At 39.9% G+C, this 25,868-nt stretch overlaps 1 protein-coding gene and 1 long non-coding RNA gene across 2 annotated transcripts in view; one reads left to right on the top strand and one right to left on the bottom strand.

Annotated features, from left to right (window-relative positions):
• LOC135242400 (protein NLRC3-like) overlaps window positions 1-25,868 on the bottom strand; it is a 1,894,071-nt gene that overhangs the window by 669,012 nt on the left and 1,199,191 nt on the right. Inside the window, exon 29 of the mRNA XM_064313443.1 lies at window positions 5,871-5,981. Within this exon, the coding sequence (XP_064169513.1) occupies window positions 5,871-5,981 (111 nt within the window). The remainder of the gene's footprint in view (window positions 1-5,870; window positions 5,982-25,868) is intronic.
• LOC135242461 (uncharacterized) overlaps window positions 1-25,868 on the top strand; it is a 208,507-nt gene that overhangs the window by 72,683 nt on the left and 109,956 nt on the right. The window lies entirely within an intron of this gene.

The raw sequence follows: 25,868 nt of genomic DNA, 5'->3' as shown, positions 1-25,868 counted from the left end.
GGCAAGGTTACAGTCTTGGGAACACGGAGTCGTAGGTTCAAGCCCAGCTAAGAACATGTTTCTTTAACCTGCTTCGACCCTCACTAATAATTGTTTACTACTTATCAATTATTGCTTTTGCACCATATCTACCCGCCGTTCACCGTTCAGTTATTAACCGGCTACAATATTGCTAAGCCATATGGATTCAACGGGAGCTCTTCTGTGCTTACTGGCCTGTGTTCTTTAAAACCACCGGCAGGTTTGCTAATGATATTTCACGCATTGCATAGCTATGACATGGTGCTGCACTAACGAAGTCACAGACTGGTAAACCTCCGGTTTAAGGCTTGAATCCCAACTCGCTCTCAGGCAGATCATTTCCTCTTTTACACTAACGTTTTCTTACGGTTATATTTTCTTTACCAAAACTCACTCACGGCCACCCATATGCATTTTATGATGGCAAATGTATTCCTTTTATTAAAAAGTTACACCAGTTCACCGCTGTGCCATTTCTACTAACTATATTTCTTCACTTGGCTACCGTACAAAACCTTCCTATCAGCAAACGCCACGTTTCTACATTCATGTTACCTCGCCCTGTTCTCTATCTAGCCACATAGGCTACAAACAATTACTACGTATGTATGTTCTGCAACTCCGCAATCTAAACAGTTAGTCCACCTGTGGCCAAGTGGGCAAGGTTACAGTCTTGGGAACACGGAGTCGTAGGTTCAAGCCCAGCTAAGAACATGTTTCTTTAACCTGCTTCGACCCTCACTAATAATTGTTTACTACTTATCAATTATTGCTTTTGCACCATATCTACCCGCCGTTCACCGTTCAGTTATTAACCGGCTACAATATTGCTAAGCCATAAGGATTCAACGGGAGCTCTTCTGTGCTTACTGGCCTGTGTTCTTTAAAACCACCGGCAGGTTTGCTAATGATATTTCACGCATTGCATAGCTATGACATGGTGCTGCACTAACGAAGTCACAGACTGGTAAACCTCCGGTTTAACGCTTGAATCCCGACTCGCCCTCAGGCAGATCATTTCCTCTTTTACACTAACGTTTTCTTACGATTATATTTGCTTTACCAAAACTCACTCACGGCCATCCATATGCATTTCATGACGGCAAATGTATTCCTTTTATTAAAAAGTTACACCAGTTCACCGCTGTGCCATTTCTACTAACTATATTTCTTCACTTGGCTACCGTACAAAACCTTCATATCAGCAAACGCCACGTTTCTACATTCATGTTACCTCGTCCTGTTCTCTATCTAGCCACATAGGCTACAAACAATTACTACGTATGTACGTTCTGCAACTCCGCATTAAAACATTACATTTAAAATCATGATTCACTCATAAGTATAACTACTAGCACTGAACATGAGAAAAACACATTCGTGCAATAGATTGCACACGTTATTTATAGGGCCAAGTGACTTGAAAGAATTGAGGAAATATTGGGTAGCATTGCTTTGGAATACATGTTATTCAATTTCGGTGAGGCAAGATAGCCTATATTGTTTGTAGTACCGTAACTTGGCGTCATTTTGATATCAATACTTTTGAGTAACTTGGCATTTTTGTACGTTGAAAACGTGTTTTTTTATGAGATATATTATAATTTATCTGTTTTCATGTCAGCCATTCCCATAACAAACCGGTGCCTGCCCGCGGCAGATGGGTTCCCCCTCTGAGTCCGGTTCTGCTCAATGTTTCTTCCTTTTATCAGTCAGGGAGTTTTTCCTTGCTACTGTTGCCCTAGGCTTAATCTTTGGGGACCGGATCTCTGTAAAGCTGCTGTGTGACGAAGCTCCATTGTTAAAAGCGCTATACAAATAAAAATTAATTGATTGACCTGTCAAATGAGCCCTCATTGCTGTCTGTGGGTCCAGCCATTTGCTAGTAACCTAAGTGCGTATCTGCCTCCACTCTCTGTGCGTAATGCAGATTGTGCTGACAAGCAGAGAGTGCATGCAGACTGAAGCGAGCTCGCTCTCAAAACAGCTTAGCATTGTACTATAAAATGAATTCATAATTATGATGGATCGAAGAAAAGGTTTTTGCACTGTGATAACAGTAATTGAAGAGCTTGAAAGCAAATCTCAATTAGGCATGTAAGTTTACTGAAGTGAATTTAGTGTTATTATTTCTTCTTATTCCACATCAAGTCAACATCCAGTACGCTACTCCTCCTACAGTTTTTCAGCAAGACCTACCTTTTTTATGTCATAGCTTCACCTAGTTGCTTGTGCTTTTCTTGTCAGTAGTGCAAATATTTTTGAGATATTTACCATTTTTATTTATATTTAATTCATGTTTACCAAGAAAATTTCCCATTAATTAACACTAGTGGAATGTTCGGAATGTAAACAACACACTTGCAGCTGACATTGCAATCAGCCGCTGCAGCAGCGACAGATACAGACCGTCTCTTTCTTTTGCAAAGCATCTAATGGATGAAATCTCTAGCAAAGTGAGTAACGGCAGCAGCAGCAAAGCAAGTTCAACTCAAACTAATATTTGTTTTCTGTTATAATTTCTGCGAATTCTTTCCAGCTAATGTAACATTTGTATTCCAACATTCAGCATAATGTTAACTGCCGTAAGAAATTAACTCCCAAAAACATGTTAGAACTGATTCACCTCTGTTATTAATTCAAAATATATGATTTTGAGAGCAGAAAACTTCTTTTGTAGTGTAGATAACCTGTCCAAAACGTTATCTAAAATGTGCAATTTGGAGAGGTTTTGGAAAGTCTTGGAAAATCCAGTGCAACATTTCACTGCTTTTAGTTATCTGCACAACAATCTGTGAATTCTTGTGTCATTTTATTACTGTTTTACATTCACAAATGGCCCAGAAATACTTTCAAATGATTATTGCAAAAAACAAAAATAGAAAAAACAAATAAAAGCCTGTGCCAAAATTGGCTTGCTCTCCCCCTTGGCTAAACGCCAGGTTTTCAATGGGCAGGGTTCATTGGGTGTTAGTTATGTAACAAAACCCTTAAGTCCAGTGAAATTCTTTCTACATGTAATGTGTAAATAATGCTCTTGCTACCTTTGTGCATGCTAGGCAAGCTAAATTGAAAATGCCTAAGCACTGCCCCTTCTCTGGATGTGGAGAAAGCAATACATTCTTTTCTTTTGCCAAAAATGAAGAGACCTACAAGAAATGGGTTTTAATTCTGGAGCCCACAGGCACTCAAGGATTACAGTAACCAGTGCAGTTAATATCTGCATTGCCCATTGTCTCTGAACAAAATAACTTTTCGCAGAACGTGCTGGACCGGTAAGTATGCCTGTGTAAGAGGGAAATTAAACTGGGACCCAGAAAAGGCTGGCATTTGAACGAGCCGGCATGCTGGGGCGCAGCCTGTACTTCAAAGGACCCGAGAGCCTTGTGGTAAAACAATAAGCTGCTCGGATTTCCTCGGGATGAGCAGGCCATTTGGCTCTGTGGAATGTTACCACCTGGACACAACCAAGATAAGGGGAACTAGTCTCTTTGTCTGTGGTTGTGGGTGTGGGTGTTTTGGGGTCGTAAAGGGTGAAACGACCGGCACCTGGTGGGGGCAAGTGCGCGGGACAGTACCACAGTGCCCTCATTTGGGCCCCTCGGATATTACACTTTGTATTTCTTTTCTGGATCTGGACTATAAACCATCTGTATATCTTATTTACAAATCCCGGAAAACCTTACAAACCATGCACATGTTTTCATTGTATTATTGTATTATGCCTTATGTAATAATAACATGGATTGCATGTACAATGGTTAAACAAAAGGGTATTTTCATGACAACTGCACCATAATATTACATCCACTTGGCATGTTTGGTATGTACATGTTCTCCATAATTCAAACCATTGAATGAAATATGTTTCATACCAAATAGAATTTGAAAAAACATAGTTTCAGTAACTCAGGGAAAAACTAACACAATGGAATGTCCTCTCTGGTAATCATCTCCTTTTCCCCATTTCCTCACCAATTGTTTTAACAACCGCCTCCAAATGGTGGGGGCCGGAATTAGAGATTTATGATTCGGCCAGGTTAATTTATGGTAATGCCTAGACCAAACGCGGGATTTGACTTAAAAGGAAAGGAGACAAAGCAATCGAGGAAGATCGTAAACGACTTCCCCACGTTACACATAATCTGTGTGGTGTGTGTAGATTCACAAGGAAGATCGCAATCGACTTCCCGCACTGCGCATACTCTGTGTTCTGTGTGTAGCTAAACAGGCTGGGTAAGAACTCTTTTACTCTGTATTTATGTTTTTAACCCTTATAATTGATTTGGAATTGAAGATAATAACCTACCTGCCTGTTAAATAAATTCTTCTGATTTTAACTTGCGTGGTCTTCATGACTCTAATCCATTTTATCTTCTTTTCAGCCGAAATTCCGTTTAAATACTCAGGGGGGCAATTATGACTAGGACCTACTGATCAGGGGTCTAGTACAGTAAACGTCTTTAGTGGGGTCTTCAAGTTAGATAGGTGACCACGATCTGCCTGTTAAGGGATTGGTGGTATTGGTTCTGGTGTTTTGGCTTAAGAGAACCCATGGGCGTAGTACGCCAGTTCTTGTCAAATTCGCCTTAAGGAGCCCGATAGATACTCACCGTCCTGGGCTCATAACTGTCTATGCACTATCCATGTAAGCCAGGCATGGAAGGCATGTATTATGGTGGTCAGCCTCCTACCCTCTGGATTCCTCGCCGAACTGAGATTTAACAATAATGCTAAACCCGGGAGCATATATTGAGGAATGATAGCACAAGATAGAGTCGAGTGTAACCACTCCCAAGTTCCACGTATAGTTAACCCCAAATTTTGAATTATCATGTAAAATGGAGTCAGATTATCACGAGGGTAAAACCTAGTAACTGTTACGCTTTCTTGCTGTGGTCATATATTTGATGTGTTGTTCCGCACATTTGTAAATATTCTGATGCTCCCATTGGAATATTGACAGTCCGGCGACAGATCGGATATATCTCTGATGACAGCATAGCCCCGTTTACGAACGGAGAGTAACCTGAATGCTACTGATCCGTTTCAGGCCAGTTTTAAGCGGGATATGAAGCAGCGCCTTCATATCTAACCCGTGGCAACGGAACCAGTGCATTCTCAATTATAATTGTGCCCTGTTCTTACGAACAGAGGAAAAATAACTAACATCTCGGTTTTGAATCACACCAGCCAAGGGAGAACACGCGATACCTTCCCCTCCAGCTACAAACCCTCATTGGTCTAGCTGTGAGGTGTTTACACCTGCCATTAGCTAGCGACAATTAAAACGTTTTCAAGCTTAGACATGTGGAATCAAAGCCTTTCTTTAGTTGGGTGTAATGTCCAGAATTTGAGACTGCTATCGAGTGTAATGTTAGTGTACAGTAGCTCAGTGATACAACGCTATTACAAGTTGAATAATCTTCAGGTTTAATTATATGATGGGAACGCCTAGATTATGTAGCTTTCTTTCATTTTGTTGGGTACTGCATGGGACAATCTGCTCTAACCAGCTCTGACCTAGCTAGCGATGAGAAACGGTTTACATACAGTATGATGTGTCTTACAGGTATGAATGTTACTGAGCGCAGGATACACACCCAACCTGCCCATGTCTGCTAAACAGGTCACAATAATCTAACCGTGTCTAGTACAATTCAATGGTTCTAATTCGGTGAAAAACGTGAAAGAAGCATTAAGAAGAAAATCTGTCGTCACTTCTGGGGAATATAACCACAGACTAGTTTCCTGGACCATTAAGAGCACTGCAAACCAGGTGGAAATTGCCTTTTTAAATGCTTGGGGTTAAGGGGTTAAATACTGTCAATTTAAGTCTATTTAATTACCTTTGATCATCTGGGAACTCTCCTCTGAAATTGAGTGGAGGTTCCATTGAACGATCACTCATCAGAGACACACAGCTGGGTACAGGTGACCCTGCTCTTTCTACCTGGACCCTGTGAACAAAACATAGAGACAGAGATTCCAGTTAAATTCATCTTCTTACCACAGCTCTATGTCACTGCACATCTGGCGATGGCATAATAAACCCCACATACACCTGAATGTGATATAATACACCCACCTACACCTGAAAGGTGACAGTGACATTGAAAGGTATATTTCCCTCCTGCCCCCTAGTGGTATGGGCAGCAGCGCCCACAGAATGGGGACAAAGTAAAGATTTGCAATTTTATTAAAAAGGGGGCTATAAACACGTCACAAATTCAAGCTCTAAGGCTGCAACAGCCTCCTTATTGGCCAACAACACCACTCCTTCCCTTATCAGCGCTAATGGCAATAAATGTCAGTAATATGAAAGGAGCCTCCCCATCCCCCAATCACTTATTGCACACTAACCCACATCATAAAACATACTTTTTATACTTTCCATAGTTACTTTGCCTTTCTTATTTTTGCATAAAAAATATATATTCCATTTAAGCTTTCAGAACAGCACCTCAGATCACCAAAACAATCATTCAGAAAAAAGTTTTAAATTCCATATGTAATGTACTTACTCCGCAGTCACTTTTGGTATATCCAATACTTGCATCTTTATGGCTCTTTTGTCAAAGTAAGAGTTTCTGTAATCCCAAATGCCCTTGCTCATATTCTAGCTAAGACTCTTAGCCAGCTCAGGCATCATTTTCAACTCAATCAGTCAAGCATCCACCTGAAACTTGGCCGGGATATCTGACCACCCAATGATGTCTTAACGTATAGTATTTTGTTCGGTAGGCATTTGGTTATCTGAACTGCGATAGGTTTACTTTACAGTCAATCAAGTTACAGAATGAATTAAACAAGACTGTCACCTGTCAAATGAGCCCTCATTGCTGTCTGTGGGTCCAGCCATTTGCTAGTAACCTAAGTGCGTATCTGCCTCCACTCCCTGTGCGTAATGCAGATTGTGCTAACAAGCAGAGAGTGCATGCAGACTGAAGCGAGCTCGCTCTCAAAACAGCTTAGCATTGTACTGTGAAATGAATTCATAATTATGGTGGATCGAAGTAAAGGTGTTTGCACTGTGATAAAAGTAACTGAAGAGCTTGAAAAAGCAAATCTCAATTAGAGGCGTTATTTTAATATTTAGAAAGTTCTGACTGGTTTGGAGAGTGTGCCTTAGACCATGTGAGAGCCATACTGGTGGGCATGTAAGTTTATTTAAGTGAATTTAGTGTTCTCCTTATTATTTCTTCTTATTCCACATCAAGTCAACATCCTGCATGCTATTCTTCCTACAGTTTTTCAGCAAGACCTACCTTTTTTTATCTTGTAGCTTCACCTAGTTGCTTGTGCTTTTCTTGTCAGTAGTGCAAATATTTTTGAGATATTTACCATTTTTCTTCACATTTTTTATTCATATTTAATTCATGTTTACCAAGAAAATTTCCCATTAATTAACACTAGTGGAATGTTCGGAATGTAAACAACACACTTGCAGCTGACATTGCAATCAGCCGCTGCAGCAGCGACAGATACAGACCGTCTCTTTCTTTTGCAAAGCATCTAATGGATGAAATCTCTAGCAAAGTGAGTAACGGTAGCAGCAGCAAAGCAAGTTCAACTCAAACTAATATTCGTTTTCTGTTATAATTTCTGCTAATTCTTTCCAGCTACTGTAACATTTGTATTTCAACATTCAGCATAATGTTAACTGCCGTAAGAAATTAACTCCCAAAAACATGTTAGAACTGATTCACCTCTGTTATTAATTCAAAATATGTGATTTTGAGAGCAGAAAACTTCTTTTGTAGTGTAGATAACCTGTTCAAAACGTTATCTAAAATGTGCAATTTGGAGAGGTTTTGGGAAGTCTTGGAAAATCCAGTGCAACATTTCACTGCTTTTAGTTATCTGCACAACAATCTGTGAATTCTTTGCTGATGTGTCATTTTATTACTGTTTTACATTCACGAATGTCCCAGAAATACTTTCATATGATTATTGCAAAAAACAAAAATAGAAAAAACAAATAAAAGCCTGTGCCAAAATTGGCTTGCTCTCCTCCTTGGCTAAACGCCAGGTTTTCAATGGGCAGGGTTCACTGGGTGTTAGTTATGTAACAAAACCCTTAAGTCCAGTGAAATTCTTTCTACATGTAATGTGTAAATAATGCTCTTGCCACTTTTGTGCACGCTAGGCAAGCTAAATTGAAAATGCCTAAGCACTGCCCCTTCTCTGGATGTGGAGAAAGCAATACATTCTTTTCTTTTGCCAAAAATGAAGAAAACCTACAAGAAATGGGTTTTAATTCTGGAGCCCACAGGCACTCCAGTATTACAATAACCAGTGCAGTTAGTATTTGCATTGCCCATTGTCTCTGAAAAAAAGAACTTTTCGCAGAACGTGCTGGACCGGTAAGTATGCCTACCATTAGCTAGCGACAATTAAAACGTTTTCAAGCTTAGACATGTGGAATCAAAGCCTTTCTTTAGTTGGGTGTAATGTCCAAAATTTGAGACTGCTATCGAGTGTAATGTTAGTGTACAGTAGCTCAGTGTTACAATGCTATTACAAGTTGAATAATCTTCAGGTTTAATCATACGATGGGAACACCTAGTTTATGTTGCTTTCTTTCATTTTGTTGGGTTCTGCATGGGACAATCTGCTCTAACCAGCTCTGACCTAGCTAGCGATGAGAAACGGTTTACATACTGTATGATGTGTCTTACAGGTATGAATGTTAATGAGCGCAGGATACACACCCAACCTGCCCATGTCTGCTAAACAGGTTGCAATAATCTAACCGTGTCTATTACAATACAATGGTTCTAATTCGGTTAAAAAACGTGAAAGAAGCATTAAGAAGAAAATCTGTCGTCACTTCTGGGGAATATAACCACAATCCAATTTCCTGGACCTTTAAGAGTAGTGCAAACCAGGGGGAAATCGCCTTTTTTAAATGCTTGGGGTTAAGGGGTTAAATAGTAGTGTCAATTTAAGCCCATTTAATTACCTTTGATCACCTGTGAACTCTCCTTTGAAAGTGAGTGGAGGATCCACTGAAGGATCACTCTTCAGAGACACACAGCTGGGTACAGGTGACCCTTCTCTTTCTACCTGGACCCTGTGAACAAAACATGGAGACAGAGATTCCAGTTAAATTCATCCTCTTACTGCAGCTCTAACTCACAGCACATGGAGACAGAGCTTCCAGTTAAACTCATCCTCTTACTGCAGCTCTAACTCACAGCACATTAAATATCTGATTCATGCATTTATACCTCTTCCTCTCAGTGCTGAGGGTTCCTCCTTTGGTCTCTGGCTCCTCTGAGAGACTCATTTTAGAAAACAGCGCCCCCTATCTAAGGAGACAGGAACACATCAGACCAGACTGGACCACAAGTGGCTTCCAACCCAAATTAGCCTGCAATCACACAACATGAGCAAACACTGAGCACTCGCTTGGACACACAGAGACACACACACACACAATATAGTGTAGTTTTGGAAGCAATGCAGAATTTAAATGGGCCCTGAAAATGTACTATATCTCAAAAGGAGTGGTGTTACCCTTGATACTGAAGCTCAGGAGCGCGTGTCAAGAAAAACACCACAGCGCACTAGAAACAGTGTGCCGAGGCTTGATTAGTTTCTGCCATAAACATGTGATCAATGATGTCCGAAGCTTCATTCGGTACACACAACCATGTGACCGCTTTGGTAACTGACTCAAAGGATGCAAAGCTTTGGTGCAGGTTTTGTGGGTAGAGCAAGCAGTTTGTGTCAGTCGTGAGCTAGTGAGTCACAGTGACTGCTTTAAGAATCCAAGACATTGTGCAGAGATGGAACCAGCCCAGGAACAGAAAGCGGTCTGCAGTTTTGGAGCATTTTAAAATGATATCAGCAACTCAGCTTTATCCTCCTGAGACCCAGGGGAAAAAAGGTTCAAAATGACATTTTTTCTATATTTTTTGTGCTATAATATATATAGTAATAAAAATGTATAAAAATACAAACTAAATAAAATAAAAAACAATAAAAACAATCTGTTATAAATAATGATATATAAGTGCAGTTTTAATTATTATAACAACAATTCTAAAAAATACACATTAAATTTTTTACTCCGGAAAGACGACCAAGTCCAAGAACATGTAATCTCACATCCAAATTTATGACATTTAAAGACCATTATGTATTATAGACAGAGACAATAAAGCTATCATGAAGGCTTGAAGATACAAGTAGAAATGTCACGTCCTCCACAGAGGACAAACATGAAAGTCTTTTTCTCAGAAAGATGAGAGAAAATGATTATATAAATACATACAAGAATAACCTTTTATTTCAATGACCTGTTCAATGTTGCGTGAGCACCTCCTCTCCCCATTTAATAGTTGTTACTCCGAAGTTTCAAGGTGGACACAATGCAGCTGACTATCTTTTATAAGTCTTTAATTGAATATCTTTTAACCTTTAATATGATCTGCTGGTTTGGTAACCTAAATCTTAAGTACAAGAGTCAACTGGCCAACATTGTATCATCTAATACAGCTGACCCCTCCCAGCTGTATTAGATAGGATCTATAAGGAAGGCCCAGTCCATTAGGAGGGATTCCCAGCATCCCCTGTTCAATCAGTTTGTATTACTTCCTTCAGAGCGCAGATATACACAGATCAGCCACAACATTAAAACCACCTGCCTAATATTGTGTAGGTCCCCCTCGTGCCACCAAAACATCTCTGACCCGTCTCCACCTCTGAAGGTGTCCTCTGTTATATTTGTATCTCATAAAAAACACGTTTTCAACGTACAAAAATGCCAAGTTACTCATACATACAAGACCAGTCCAGGCCTGCCATTAAAAGTATTGATATCAAAATGACGCCAAGTTACGGTACTACAAACAATATAGGCTATCTTGCCTCACCGAAATTAAATAAGATGTATTCCAAAGCAATGCTACCCAATATTTCCTCAATTCTTTCAAGTCACTTGGCCCTGTGTGTATAAGCATGCACTACATGGACAGGCCAAACATATGTGTGGATGGCTCTCTCACAGTCAAGATTGATTAAATAGGCGTGTATATGTCCAATTTGTATTGGTATGTATGTATTTTTCTGCCCAGCCTTTCTGTTGCGTGAATGATAGTATGTTTCTCTCACAGTCAAGATTGATTAAATAGGCGTGTATATGTCCAATTTGTATTGGTATGTATGTATTTCGGTGCCCAGCCTTTCTGTTGCGTGAATGATAGTATGTTTCTTGGTATAAGTGTGTGTTCGTAAATGTGAATGTAACATGCTGCGAGGGAAATGTCCCCATGGGGATAAAGAAGTTCTCTATGTATGTATGTACAATATGTGTTTTACATGCAGTATTTATTGTACGTAGCAAATATACAATAACTTGTACATGTACTCAAATTCAGTTCAGAAGCAAGTATAAACATTTTTTCTGGAGAAATATGCTTCCTGTAGTTACTCAGCAGCAGTTTTGTACATGAATTTCAATGTGTTCCATGAGGCAATTCGAAATATTTGACTCTTTGATGTGACACAAAGTTTGCATGACATTGTAAAATGGTAAGATTACAAAACACAGGGCCAACTGACTTGAAAGAATTGAGGAAATATTGGGTAGCATTGCTTTGGAATACATCTTATTTAATTTCGGTGAGGCAAGATAGCCTATATTGTTTGTAGTACCGTAACTTGGCGTCATTTTGATATCAATACTTTTAATGGCAGGCCTGGACTGGTCTTGTATGTATGAGTAACTTGGCATTTTTGTACGTTGAAACCGTGTTTTTTATGAGATATCACTTCTTTCTGCAAAGTGTTTTATTATGAGAGTGAGAAATGCGAAGTGACCATGTAAGAAACGGTTGTGGATTATGGCTATCCTTGTGTGAATTTGTAGTCTGATGAGCGTGTACTGTTTAGCAGTTTCGGTTTGCTATATATGTAAAACAGTGGCTGTGACAAAGGGTGCGGTGGCGTAAGTGTAAACGCAACAGAAACGCAGGTGAAATATGGCCAGTGTATGTACTCACAGATCTGACGGCCATCCAACGAGCCTTGATTGTCAAAAGAATCAGCAAGCCCGTAGAATTAGAGCTCCATAGGTCGCAACTTGTGTACCCTGCTGTCCTGCTCCGTTGTCTGTTATTTCGTGGAGATGTACTTTTAGTGTTTGTAAGGTTTATAAGGCATTTTGATAGGCTTATCTGCAGGTGGGAATCCTGTTCGCTGTTTTGCTAAGCTAGAACCGGAAAACTTGATAGTGGAGAATAGGAGCAGACGCATATGTCCCAGCAGGCTTTGCATATGAGAAAATAACAACAGTGTAAGAGAAATTAGGATGAAATTGCGTAGTTGAAACAATATGTTTTTAGCAGAATGGGCATGTAGGTGAAGGTTGACATGATCACAGACTATAGTGCGAAGTAAATGAAGTGACCATGAGCGAGCTTAGTTTCCTTATGGAATGCTATATATAACAGTCGGTATAACATATTAGCTGTTAAAGTGGAGGGTTGAGTAACGTGTGAATTCTATTGCACTGATGTGCTTTTCTCATGTTCGGTACTAGTAGTTATCCTTATGAGTGAGTCATGATTTTAAATGTTAAATGTTTTAATGGGGAGTTGCAGAACGTACATACGTAGTAATTGTTTGTATGTGGCTAGATAGAGAACAGGGCGAGGTAACATGAATGTAGAAACGTGGCGTTTGCTGATAAGGTTTTGTACGGTAGCCAAGTGAAGAAATGTAGTTAGTAGAAATGGCACAGTGGTGAACTGGTGTAACTTTTTAATAAAAGGAATACATTCACCATCATGAAATGCATATGGGTGGCCGTGAGTGAGTTTTGGTAAAGAAAATATAAAAGCGTAAGTGTAAAAGTTAGTGTAAAAGAGGAAAATTATCTGCCTGAGGGCGAGGCGGGATTCAATCCTTCAACCGGAGGTTTACCAGTCTGTGACTTTGTTAGTGCAGCACCATGACATAGCTATGCAATGCGTGAAATATCATTAGCAAACCTGTCCATGGTTTTAAAGAAGAACACAGGCCAGTAAAAAGGTATGGGTATTTTGCGTGTGTATGCATGCATCATTGGGTCGTGAGGGTGAGGATTTGGCTGGTGTCGGTAAAATGTCCAATGGGGAGACATGTTGTTAGTGGGATAGGCGGCAGGAAAAATAAGAGTGAGAAGAAGAAGAATGAGAAAAGAAGAAGAAGAAGAAGAAGAAAGAGAAGAAGAAGAAGGAGAAAATGCAAAATCCCCTTAGTCTGGGGCTTTATTATGTGGACATGTGAAGTTGTTTATGAAATCTGTCTGTTGAAATGGGGTCAGAATGTGCAGAATTTAATGTTTTTAAGGGCTGAGTGTCTGTGGCTGTTGTGGTTATTTCTGTGGGGAACCCTGAAAAGTGCCAAACTCTCGGTGCTGTATAGGTATGGGGCATGCCCCCACCAAGGTGTAACTTGGCGGGATGGCATACCTGCCATCCCAATTTCTGTACATATTTGTATCTACTGTATATTTGTATCTGATATTTTGTATCTACTGTAAATTTATATCTGATTGTGTTACTTTATTGTCTTTTATGCTGCAACAGTGCAAATTCCCCCCGGGGATCAATAAAATACACTACTACTACTACTACTTATTACACTATTGGTTTTTACGACATAAAAAATTTGAAATGGATTACATTATTGGGAATTATTACACTGTTGGTAGTTTATTACATTATTACTTGCTACAGGGCTATAAAAAGCCAAGATATTGTTAGAGGGTGAATTATTTCCACATGATTTTAAAAACTCTCGACGGGTCAGAGCAGTTTTGGCGGCACGAGAGGGACCTACACAATATTAGGCAGGTGGTTTAATGTTGGGCTGATCGGTGTAGGCTCCCTATTTTAAAATAGGATCCCTATGTTAAAAACAAACAAGATTAAACACTCATTTATCCCAGGTGTCACTGGTTTTCTTAATAAGTTATAGTGATACATTTTGCAGTGATTTTAATGTTTATCTGTTGTCATAAATATAGTTATTGCTATTTATTATATACTGGAGCCCGACCGATGCCAGATTTTTGGGTCCGATGCCGATCCCGATTTTGGAGAGTCCTAGCCCACCGATTACCCATGTTTTGACCGATATTTTGTCAAAAAGTGCAACATTTTCAAATCAATTTGAAAAACTTGTATTTTATTAAAGTTTCTATATTTAAGAACATTTAACTTATAAGCAAACAAATAAAAATAAACACACAAAGAACTTTTTAGATAAAAAATGTAAAAGATGATATTAAATGAAATATATATATTAACATCATCTTTAAGTGTGTGAAATCAAAATAACTCCACACCTTGCTTTTACTCCTTTCTTTTCCAGCCATCTATAAAAAATGAATTTAAAAAAAATCGCTTTTCCAGTTTCAAACATGTATTTTTATTAATATTATTATTATTGTTGTTATTAATTTGTTGTTATTATTTCTTAGTATCTATTCTCAGTAAATTAATTATTTTCTTATTTTATTCCTACTACATGATCTCAAAGAGTAAGGCTTTATCTAGCGAGCTTCCCTGTCCATAAGAATTCGGTGGTGAAAATAACTACAATGCGCTCTGACGCGTAACACACTCGCTCGCAATAACGCATTAGCTATTGACACAGCCTCATTATTTCTTATATATTCTCAGTAAGTTAAATTAATTACATTTTCTTATTTTATTTCTACTACATGATCTCAAAGAGTAAGACATTATCTAGCGGAGCTAATGAGTGAATCAAGTGTAACGTTAGATGAAATTAAATTGACTGGATGAAATACGTGAAAAAAACTACAATGCGCTTTCGTGCAGGTTACCCGCGCTAACTGTTGGTTGATTCACTTCTCCAACAGCAATCCTTCTCTCATGTTATCACGACAAAGCTAGATAACATGGCTTAAAATGATCCACGTTAGAAGTGTTTTATCGGCGTTTTTACTGTCTGGTTAGCATGCTACGATGAGGCGTGACTAGATGACACACTCGCTTGCAATAACGCGTTGGCTATTGACACAGCATCATATAGTAGCTAATATCATTATCTCAGATAAAAAACAAATGTGTGATGCATTCAATCACCATTTTATTTTGGCTGGTTATTTATTTGAGAATACAGCGATGTCCTCTGGAAATGTAGCTCGATCCTACGCTGCTTATATCCTACACTGTCACTTAGTAAAGGCTTGCCAGCCAGCTAGCTTGCTAAAGTGAACCAAATATGTTAGCTAGCTCGCTCGTTGATAATGAGGATTGATAAACATAGTGGTCGTATAAACGCATTTAATTAAAAACTTTCACTAAATATACATACCTTTATTGGGGCAATCGAATCTGTGCAGACAAGTCCTGCAGTGGAGAACACTGGATGAGGCACGAGTGACAAACGTCTTATTACAGAAGTAGCGCGTCAGCTGCTGCAGTTCACACTTGTATTAGAGCTCCCTCTACTGGATAATTCTAGTAAATAGCAATTACAACGTTCGAACAGACAAGTACAGATAAATAATCCATGGTTTTTTTGTTTACTATACTTATTTAAAAATCGGGACACATCGGCTGCATAACTGCCGATCCCGATGTCGTCAAAAAAGTCAAATAATGGCCGATATATCCGCCAAACCGATATATCGGTCGGGCTCTATTATGTACTATGCTGCAGTACAAACTGCCCCATGGGGACAATAAAGACTATCTAACACCAAACCTATATCCTTTGTGTTATATACTGGCACATTTATTCGGAATACCCCCTCATTAATGCAAATAGGCTACTCCTAACTGCACATTATGTGGCTGTAACTCAATATAGACATTACATTACAGGCATTTAGCAAACTCTCCTATCCAGAGTGACTTACACAACTTATTTATTGTCACATATTTTTTTACATTACATCCATACAGCTGGATATATACTGAAGTAATGCAGGTTAGGTACCTTGCTCAAGGGTACTATGGCACTGTCCTACCTGGGACTCGAACCTGTGATTTATAGGTTAAAAGGCCAGCTCCTTACCTATTAGAATGGGCAAAATGTGTGATCTAAGCGACTTTGACAGTGCCAGATGGATGGTGCCAGATGTGGTGGTTCTAGCATCACAGAAACAGCTGCCCTCCTGTGATTTCCAGTTTACAGAGAATGGTGAGATAAACAAAAAACATTGTTAATGAGAGATCAGAGGAGAATGGGCAGACTAGTTCAAGCTAACAGAAAGGCCACAAATGAAATAACAGCTATGCTTGGCCAAAGAGCTCTAATGTCATCTCTCAGGACCACAGTAGATGAGACAAAGGAGACAATTTAGATTCTTGAAACTGTCAATTACTCCCAGTAAAACCATTTTCCTGAAGCCATTCCACATAGCCTTTTGGCATGGAGGTAGCATCTAATTTTGGAGCATCTAATGTAGCAGTTAATAGAAACTTGGTGACCCCCCGATGCAACCAAGTTCTGTAATTCTCCAACTGTGGCCACTGGATATTTCTTTGCTCCCTGAACCATCTACCTCACTGTGCATTGGCTAAGATCACTAACGCCATCTACTGGGCAGGTTTAACACTACTCCAGGGGTTTTGAAATTATTCATATTTGGTCTCACAGTAGTACGTCCTATGTTTCTTTGTTTAGTTTTTGACCCATTTCCTTATTTTTGAAGGTCAGCAACCATGTTTTTCTTCATTTGTGAGTTTGTTGCTTTATATAAAAAATGGATTTTGTAAGCGCGTTGCCTCAGTTTTATACTTCAGTGAAGCAGCAAGCCATGGAAGAGCACGACACAGTTCCTTAGGCCTGAGCTCAGTTTAATGTCTTATATACATGCTGGTGTAAACTTCACTCTGTTAGATTTTATTTTTAACAATCTTCAAGAGTGCCAATCATTGTGACCCCTATAAAGTCAGTATCTGAGATGCATGTATTTTGCTAGTAGGCGTATACGATATACTAGTGACAATTTTTAGCCGACTGATATCCCTGTTAATACGTTTCATGTAAAATTTTAAAACATTTGGCAACGTTTCGACCGCACATTTACCCATAAACAACCCCCCTAACATACACGAACATGCTCGTGAGAAATCTTGGAAAACATCCAAAAACTACCCAAATCAATAATTCATGAAAGTAGATCATTATTTTTTCTTAAGTAGCCCAATTTTATCTAAAAAAAAGTAATTGTATCATGTGTTTTCCATTTCTAAATCATTGAAATTCGATTAGAAATTGCTGCAGTACAATTCATGTTGTATTTCAATTTCAACTTCAATCCAACTCAGGCAAAACGTAAATTCGCTTTGACATGGTGGCTTTGAAATCAGACGCTTTCGTGATTTTAAGTAGACCTACATGCACAGCTACATGCTGCTACCTTGTGGTTCACACAAGAAACGACGTCTTAATGCAACTAAAACCGCAGTTCTTTTCAGTTCTTGCTACTATTAAAGTAGTTGCATTTATTATCCTTGAAACTTGTGCAAATTCAATAGAACAGAATTAATTGGTAAGGACATGGCCACTAGGTCTTCATGAATTGAAACTAGTCAGAGTTGGGTAGCAAATATGCAAATGAATATCCTTTAAGCATCTTTTTAGCATGCTCTTGTATACAGAAGCTAATGTCTCGTTTCAAATGATAGAAGACCAGCTATGAAAGCTCCATACGTGAATTAACTACCGACCACCGACTTTAACATGGCAGACATCAAGTTAATTTGTCTTAATCCAAACTGTGTGAATGTTTGGTCTGTTTTTGTTACAGTAGCAGATGTCATAATGTAGCCGACGACAGGCCTGTGACTTCCGTCATATCCAAATAGGTGAAATTATCATGAAATACCAAATAAATGCTAAAATAAACATTAAAATTTTTAAAAGTTATTTGAAAGGGGTTTTTTTTTTTTTTTTTAGTCCCAAATGGGGAATTTGAAAAAAACATATTACTCCTCGTCTACTCCTCGGGCGCCATTTTATTACCTGTTTTATTTCACTAAATTAAGCGTTATTGCGATCATAGCTACAGATTCCTATTCCTCCAAACACCCCTTCTCATCTAGCTTCTATTCTCCCGGCTGCAACAACTGATGCCCCAGTGAGGCTTGGCTTTGGGTCTGGTTTTACCCACATTAGTGGGTAAAGGTGTGGCTCCCTAGAGAGAAATAAGAGCACTGATGCTCTTTAATTCAGTTTTTGGGCAAAAAGTGTAATCCTGAAATCACACACGGCAAACGAGTCTGTGTGACGATAAAAAAAGCCGAGTTAGAGTCCCGGTTTGTGTCCTCTCTGCATGGAGCTGGCAAGTTCCTGTGCTTGTGCTGGTTTCCTTTGGGTACTGGGTCACTGTGTCCATATACTCCTAATAAAGAAATAATTACACAATTCTGTCTGCAGATGTTTAAAAGCCAACACTGAATCTATAATTTTACACAACATGAAGTTTCCCTTCAGATTAAGAAACATCAGTGTCCATGTTCTTGCTCACAAGTGAAAACATTGAATCATTTATTATTTCTGCAACAACAATTTGATGACACTTATAGTGCAACAATAATGCACAAAAAGCCAAACTTCATGCTGACCAGAGAAAGCTTCTGTAATCCATCTAGTGACAAGTTATTACAAGGCTATCTCTCAGAATTCTGCAAAATGATTAGTGCTGCTTAATGTACTTGTTATGCAGATTCTGTTATTTTTGCCACAAACATGAGATTATGGTTCAAACTAGCAAGCGCCCATGAGACAATAGCTCAGAGTGAAACTGAACTTCCATTACCATCTAGTGGCTGTTTAAAGGAACTAAAATACTATTTTTTCAACAGTATTTTCTAGAACTCCACAGGAGTTCTCATGTCTTAGTAATTGCAGTAGATGTGACTTTAAACCAAAATGTTTTACAAATAATCCAGACAATGTTTTATTGATCCAAAACAGTTTTCATGTCTATATGATTGCACATATTGAATCACTGCCCATTTTTTCACTGCTCTGCCTCAGTTCCTGTTGATTCAGTGGGAAACCTGCAGTGATTAATACACTTCAGACTGTGTTCTGCAGTGTACAGCTGCTTGGAGGCTTAAGGTAGTGAAGGGAAGTGTATGTTTCTATATTTCTGTATGCACTATTGGCCAATTCTGCCTAGGCCTGTGGCCTTGTCCCAGTCTCCACATTCCCAGTTACCGTGACGATGAGGGAGAGGAGCGATGGAGAGCTACGGGGAGGATGGAATGCAGCTCAGGACCATACCGACAGCACTCCTGAGAGGACCCGAAAAGCTCTGGCACCCACCATGGGGATATACCGCCCCGTCCCAGGCACTATACTGTGCTGTAATGTTGTGTGTTGAGAGGCCTAATTACTGATGTAACATGCGTGTGTGACCCCAGACAGAGCCTCCATGCTTGTGAGATGTGACCTTATGAGGTGTGATGCTTGGAAACTACTATCAAGGCTGAGACAACTTAGTGAGTCTTTGGAGAATGCCTCTGCATGCGGTGTAGTGGGTATTTCCCTGGTGCATATTGTACTAAAGTCTGTTACAATGGGAAAATGTCATCTGACCTGATGATTTCCTGTCTACCTCATGTACCTGCTTTGAGTGGTTCCTATCAATGCAGTGATTATTTGACACATTGTATGGTAGTCTGCATGTCTTATGGATGCTGATAAGTTGTAATTTTATTGAAATTAGGCTTGGGGCTGCTGGATAGCTCACTCGGTTAAGGCACCACGCTGAGGTGCATGGATGAACCTCACGGCCTCGGGTCGTATCCGGACGACTGTGGCCTGTAACTCCACAGGGAGATGTACGATTGGTGCCTGTGCTGCCCAGGGTACGGGAGGGTCCAGTCAGACAGGGATCTGTGATTCATTGCTCTCTAGCGACCCCCCTTGGGCGCTCGTATGACTGCATGTCAGAGCCGCTTATGAAAGGTCTTCCTCCGGCATGAAAAACAGCTTTTCTGTTCTATTACATTACAAAATATACATGTGCACAAGCTGAAATGTGGTAAATGTGAAAATTAGCTTTTAATGTGTAGGCTTGTTATCATAACAATGGTGAAATTTTTTTTAAAGCAAAGCATCAAGATTGAACATAAGGCCATGTCATGGTTCTGTCTCCATCACATGTGTGTTTGATGTAATTACAAACAGGGAAACATTTACTCAGACAAGCTCGTTCATGTTAGTAAAAGTACTGGCGTATGGCATTAGCAAACTTTCAAGAATTCCTATGCAAGCTGTGGCATGTGTACCTCTCTGGTGCTCCTTGTAATAAACCTGTAACTGTGGGAAACTGTTGTCTGACCTGGTATTTTCCTGTCTACCCCGTGTACCTGCTTTAAATGTTTCCTGGAAATATGTTCAAAAAATGCCCTGCCAAACCAGACATTTAAACTTTTCAACAGTAAGATTTAAACTGAACTGCCAGTGCCTTAAAGTACTGCAGTCCTTAATGTGTTCATCTGTCATTTGTACACCTCATGTTGCACACAGTTGTTCTCATGTTTTAAGCATTGCAGGAGATACAGTATGGCTGTAAATTGCTGTTTCACAAATGATCCAGATGATGTTTTAACAATCAAGAACGGTTTATATATAGATGGGATTACACATAGTCTATCGGTGCTTTTTCATTGATTGATGTTGCACTGCGACCACATACTTCTAAAGCATAGTACTGGCCAATCATGTTAAAAATACAACATGATCACTCTGACATCACTTGCAGTAGTTTTTTGGAAAGAACAGTGCTGTCATTTATACTCAAGGATTCCAAAAACAAGATGGACCCACTGCATTTTGCACACAAGGTGAGGCATAGCATTGATGATTCTCTACTTTTTTTTTCAGTTCAGTGAACTCTTGAGAACCAACTTCTGCCTTGAAACTCAACCTTGGAGCTCAGTCACTTGCAGTAGTATCACAAGGCCACCAGATGGCAGAATACATCTTTATGTTTACAGTATTCCAACAAACTCAGAGATTTGATAGTTGTCAAAAAATAGATAATTTTGGCCATTTCCAGCTCCTGCCACGGTACATAATGGTTTCATTAAATTCAATTTATCTTGAGGATGGAGGTGCAATTTCAAAGAAATTCACTGGTTGACGCACTGAAGATGCTCATTGTTGTTGTATGCAGAGGACACACACAGCACACTGATGCACACAGCCTCAGAGTACATTAACACACAGCCTGCCAGGCCCCAGCAACACACACACATACACACAAACACACACACACACACACACACACAGCACACTGATGCACACAGCCTCAGAGTACATTAACACACAGCCTGCCAGGCCCCAGCAACACACACACACATATACACACACACACACACACACACACACACACACACAGCACACTGATGCACACAGCCTCAAAGTACATTAACAGGCAGCCTGCCAGACCCCAGTCACACACACACACACACACACACAGCACACTGATGCACACAGCCTCAAAGTACATTAACACACAGCCTGCCAGGCCCCAGTTACACACACACACACGCACACAGCACACTGATGCACACAGCCTCAGAGTGCATTAACACACAGCCTGCCAGGCCCCAGCAACACACACACACACACACAAACACTCACACACACACACACACACACACTCACAGCACACTGATGCACACAGCCTCAAGGTATATTAACACACAGCCTGCCAGGCCCAGGCACACACACATTGTTCTCCTGATCACATGTGGTTTGTGTCTTTGGAGGCCCTACTAGACTGAATGCATTTCTTTCTGGGGAGGCTACGCTCCTTCGGTGTGTGTAGCAGGATGCTGGCCATTTTCTACCAGATCATTTCTACATAATGAAACCAAAATGTCTGTATAAACTGGCAGAAACTAATAAAAAATCTTTTTTATAGATTCTCCAACCTGATGCACATATTCTAGCAGTCCCATGCCAACCACAGGCAGTGGGAATAACCAGGGAGGAACAGGGGACACCACCACGCCAGCCCAACCTCCCCCCCCACCAGACCCTATGCTGTTATGAAATGCTATCAGACTCTGTGCGCTTCTCACATACATTCCCCCACTGGCTCAGAACAGCTTGTCAGCGATTCAGTCTGTCCTCCCCCAAATTTGCCTTCTCTTTCCCAGACCTAGCAACACAATCTCCATCCACCCAAACTGGGATTTGAGTGGCCTTAGACACCCCTATCATTTTCCCAATCGTACCCCACACCTCCCCAGCCTGTGTGCCCCGGCCTATCCGAGAGCAGTACTCTCTCCAGCACTTCCTGTTTGGTGCCTCGATGACTCTCCTGGCCACTGCTCTCGCCCTGTGATACTCCAGCACACAGTCTGGAGGAAGGATCCTGTGCAGGACCCTGAGCGCATGGCTGTGTGCTCAGACAGCCTTAGAACATTCCGGTGACCACCACGGCACCACTTTCCTCATCCTTCTCCCTTCAGACCAAGGGACAGCAGCTGACAAGGCAGCTAACAGAACTTCAGATGATGCAGTTACTGAATCATCTATATCACCCCCCACCTGGATCTGTGCTGCTCCAGTTTCACAGACCTGACTGAACACCTCCCAGTCTCCGGTCAGTCCCTACAGCTGAATCCTCCCAGACCTCCATTCACACCCACCAGCCATAGAGCTGCACACTAAGGTACTGTAAGGTCCAACACTGATGATGTCCCCAAAATAACATTAGGCTGTGTATCCCCGCCCATCATTCAGGCAAACCAATACCAGGCTATCCATAAATTTCTCCATAACAAGCACCATTTCTGTTAGTCAAGTATATTGTAGGAATTAAAATCTCCACTCCAAATCACCTTATTAGCCCTAAGCAGGAATATTCTTTCAAGGTAATGAAGGGACAGGTCCAAACTCTGGTTATAAAAATTCACCACAACAGCGTTCCCCTGTACCCAACCACACCTCCACCACCACTCATTCACTCTCAGCGCTTACAGCCACCTCTCTAAATGATAATCCATCATTCACAAAGGTGCAGCACCCTCCCCCCTGACCAACTTGTCTGCCCCTCTGCACTGATCTATATCCTGATAGGACAAACAGCAGGTGTGCAGTTAGCCAAGTTTCTTCAATGCAGAGGAGGTCAGACAACTCAGGCAACTCTTAAGCAAATTTTTAAAATCCCTGCCCGTTGGCCACCTAACACAAGTAGAGACGTTTAAAAAACACCAGTTGTAAACTAAACTGTCAATCACCACTTTGAGATGCATGTGCCATCGCTGGAGTCAACAACCCTGTCAAGTCCTCCACTGTCACTCCAGTAATCCCTAAATGCACAGCAGTCACAGTGATTTTTTGGTGATTTGTATCAGTTTGGGCAGAACAGTTAATTACATTAGCCAGAACATCTGTCTGTACCAGGCTGTCTGTCTGGGGCACCTGTGTGTACAGGCCTGTGTGTTCTCTTCACTGATCTCCCATCCTGCCTTATTGAAAAAAAATAATGAAATAAAGCAGGAGAGATGGCCAGCCAACGCTCACGCATTGGTGAATGAGGAAATGCTAGCGTGTGTTGCCTCTTCCAGACTCCACTGCTGAATTAGCTTGGCAACATGTCAAAAATACTGGGGAGAAAACTTGTAGGGGACTGAGTTTTTATGTGCATTAAAAGGGTACTCCTCTGTTTTTAATTATTTTTCTGTTATCATTTAAAAGTTACTCTTAAAAGTTGAGAACTAACATGCCAGAATAGTTACAGTATAGCCTGTAGATAACACTCTGTATCAGCAGTGATAGGAAAAACTATGGTTCTCATGACGACGCTGTCACAAAGACTCTTTACAATGGCTTTACCAGGCCTGAACCCCCCAAAAAAGTTTGTGCTGACTGTAATTGCAGCAGCAAAATTTGCTTTCAACTCAAGAGACGTTGATATTATTCAAGGTTAGTAGTCCATTTATTTTTACGGTTTCATTACATTACAGGCATTTAGCAGACTTACACAATTTTACATTGTATCCATTTATACAGCTGGATATATACTGAAGCAATTCAGGTTAAGTACCTTGCTCAAGGGTACAACGGCAGTGTCCTACCCAGGAATAGAACCTATGAATTTCCAGTTACAAGCCCAGTTCCTTACTGTGCTACACTGCCGCCACGGTTAAATGAATATCCGTACATCAACCCTGAAGAATATTCAAATACCAAATTGTGTAAGAATGCACATCTGAAGCTGGATTCCTCCTGAGATTTTTTTTTCTGGCCACCGCTTGAGTGTTTTTTCTTCCCATCTGGGAGTTTATCTTTACCTCACTGCTTGTTTTTGGGGGTTCATGGCTGGATATTGCCAAATTTTCCTTCTGTTACTCTTTAAAACATAAATATCATGAATGCGGGAGAGTGAGTAACTGGATGTGCATCGTAATAACAGAAATACTGTAATGTGTGAATAGCAGGATGTGTATTATAATAACACAAATACTGTAGTGTGTGAATAGCAGGGTGTGTATCATATTACCAATTTGACCTCAGTATCCTACTGTGCTTTAGCTAAACCTGCTGTGTTAGCCAAATAGCATTAACACAAAATCTGTAACAGTAACACGCCACATACTGTACAGTCTGCCCACATTTTACATTTCTACATTCACATGCACAAATCCAAACTGCTTGATTATAGAGAAAACTAAATTCTGACTTCCCTTTCCACAAAGTGAAGACTGTCCACACAAGGCTCATCATGTGCAAAAAATCTGTTATTCTATCCATAAATCTCTATTCTAGAGATATAGGCTTCCATAGGCCTATTATTGCCATGTGAGAAAATCCAGTTGTTCCCAATGTGTCTTAATTATTTTCTGAAGAATAAATTCATTAATAAATATGACACTAGTTGGAAAAGAAAAACTTGAAAACTTAAACTGAATTTAATATGTGCATTGTTAAATAAATAGATATATCAATTAAATTAATAAATAGATTTACTGAAATAAAATCCACAGATGTTAGTGTTGAATCATCACTGTGTGTTTGCTCACGTTACTTTTATTTATTTAACTGATTCCAGTGCAAAATGAATATCTGTTAGACAGGCTACTGTTTGACAAAAAGTTTGAAATGTCTTTCAATGTTACGGTGTCAAAATATAGCCTACTCTTTTAATCAAATCACTAGGCCTGCGGCTACCATCATATCTCACAAGGTAATATTATCAGAAACTATTTACAAAATACTGAAGTAAACATAAACGTTTTAAAAATTATTTTTAAATTACTTTTGGTCCCAAATGAAATATAAAAAAAGAAGAAGCCAATTGCACCCAGACAGCCATTTTGTTGTCAGTTTTCTGTTTTGCTGAATTAGGCGTGTTAATGCGATTATACTGGAAGATTGCCATTCCTCCCCACACCTCTTCACCTTCAGTTTATATTCTCTCCATCCCACTCCACAACAGGCTACTTACTCTGTTCTTTTTTCAGTTTTCTTCCTTCTTTTACTCCCTCTTCTTTCTCGTCTGTCTTTAAAATGGTGTTTGAGTTTGAAACACTCCCAGGTGCTTTTGGACTTTGGACCATCTCAAATACTAAAGTTATTTATTAGCTCCAGTTCTTAACTGACTGGTTTTGTTCATACGTTTTGGTGTAAGGTTTGCTATTATGATGTCTGTACGTTGGTTATGTGACATTTCCAGTCATTGACTGTTTGATTTATTTTTTAGACAGCCTGGAAGGTTATTTGTCATTTTCATGTTTGTCATCCTGGAGGCCAGGATCAAGGAATTACGGCACTCATATAGTAAAATTATGTGATGAAGTTTACGCCATTATTTCAACAATGCATCATACTTCACAATGTTC

The sequence above is a fragment of the Anguilla rostrata genome, chromosome 16, assembly GCF_018555375.3.
Source record: "Anguilla rostrata isolate EN2019 chromosome 16, ASM1855537v3, whole genome shotgun sequence".
NCBI lineage: Eukaryota > Metazoa > Chordata > Actinopteri > Anguilliformes > Anguillidae > Anguilla > Anguilla rostrata.
This window is presented reverse-complemented; position numbering and strand designations above follow the sequence as displayed.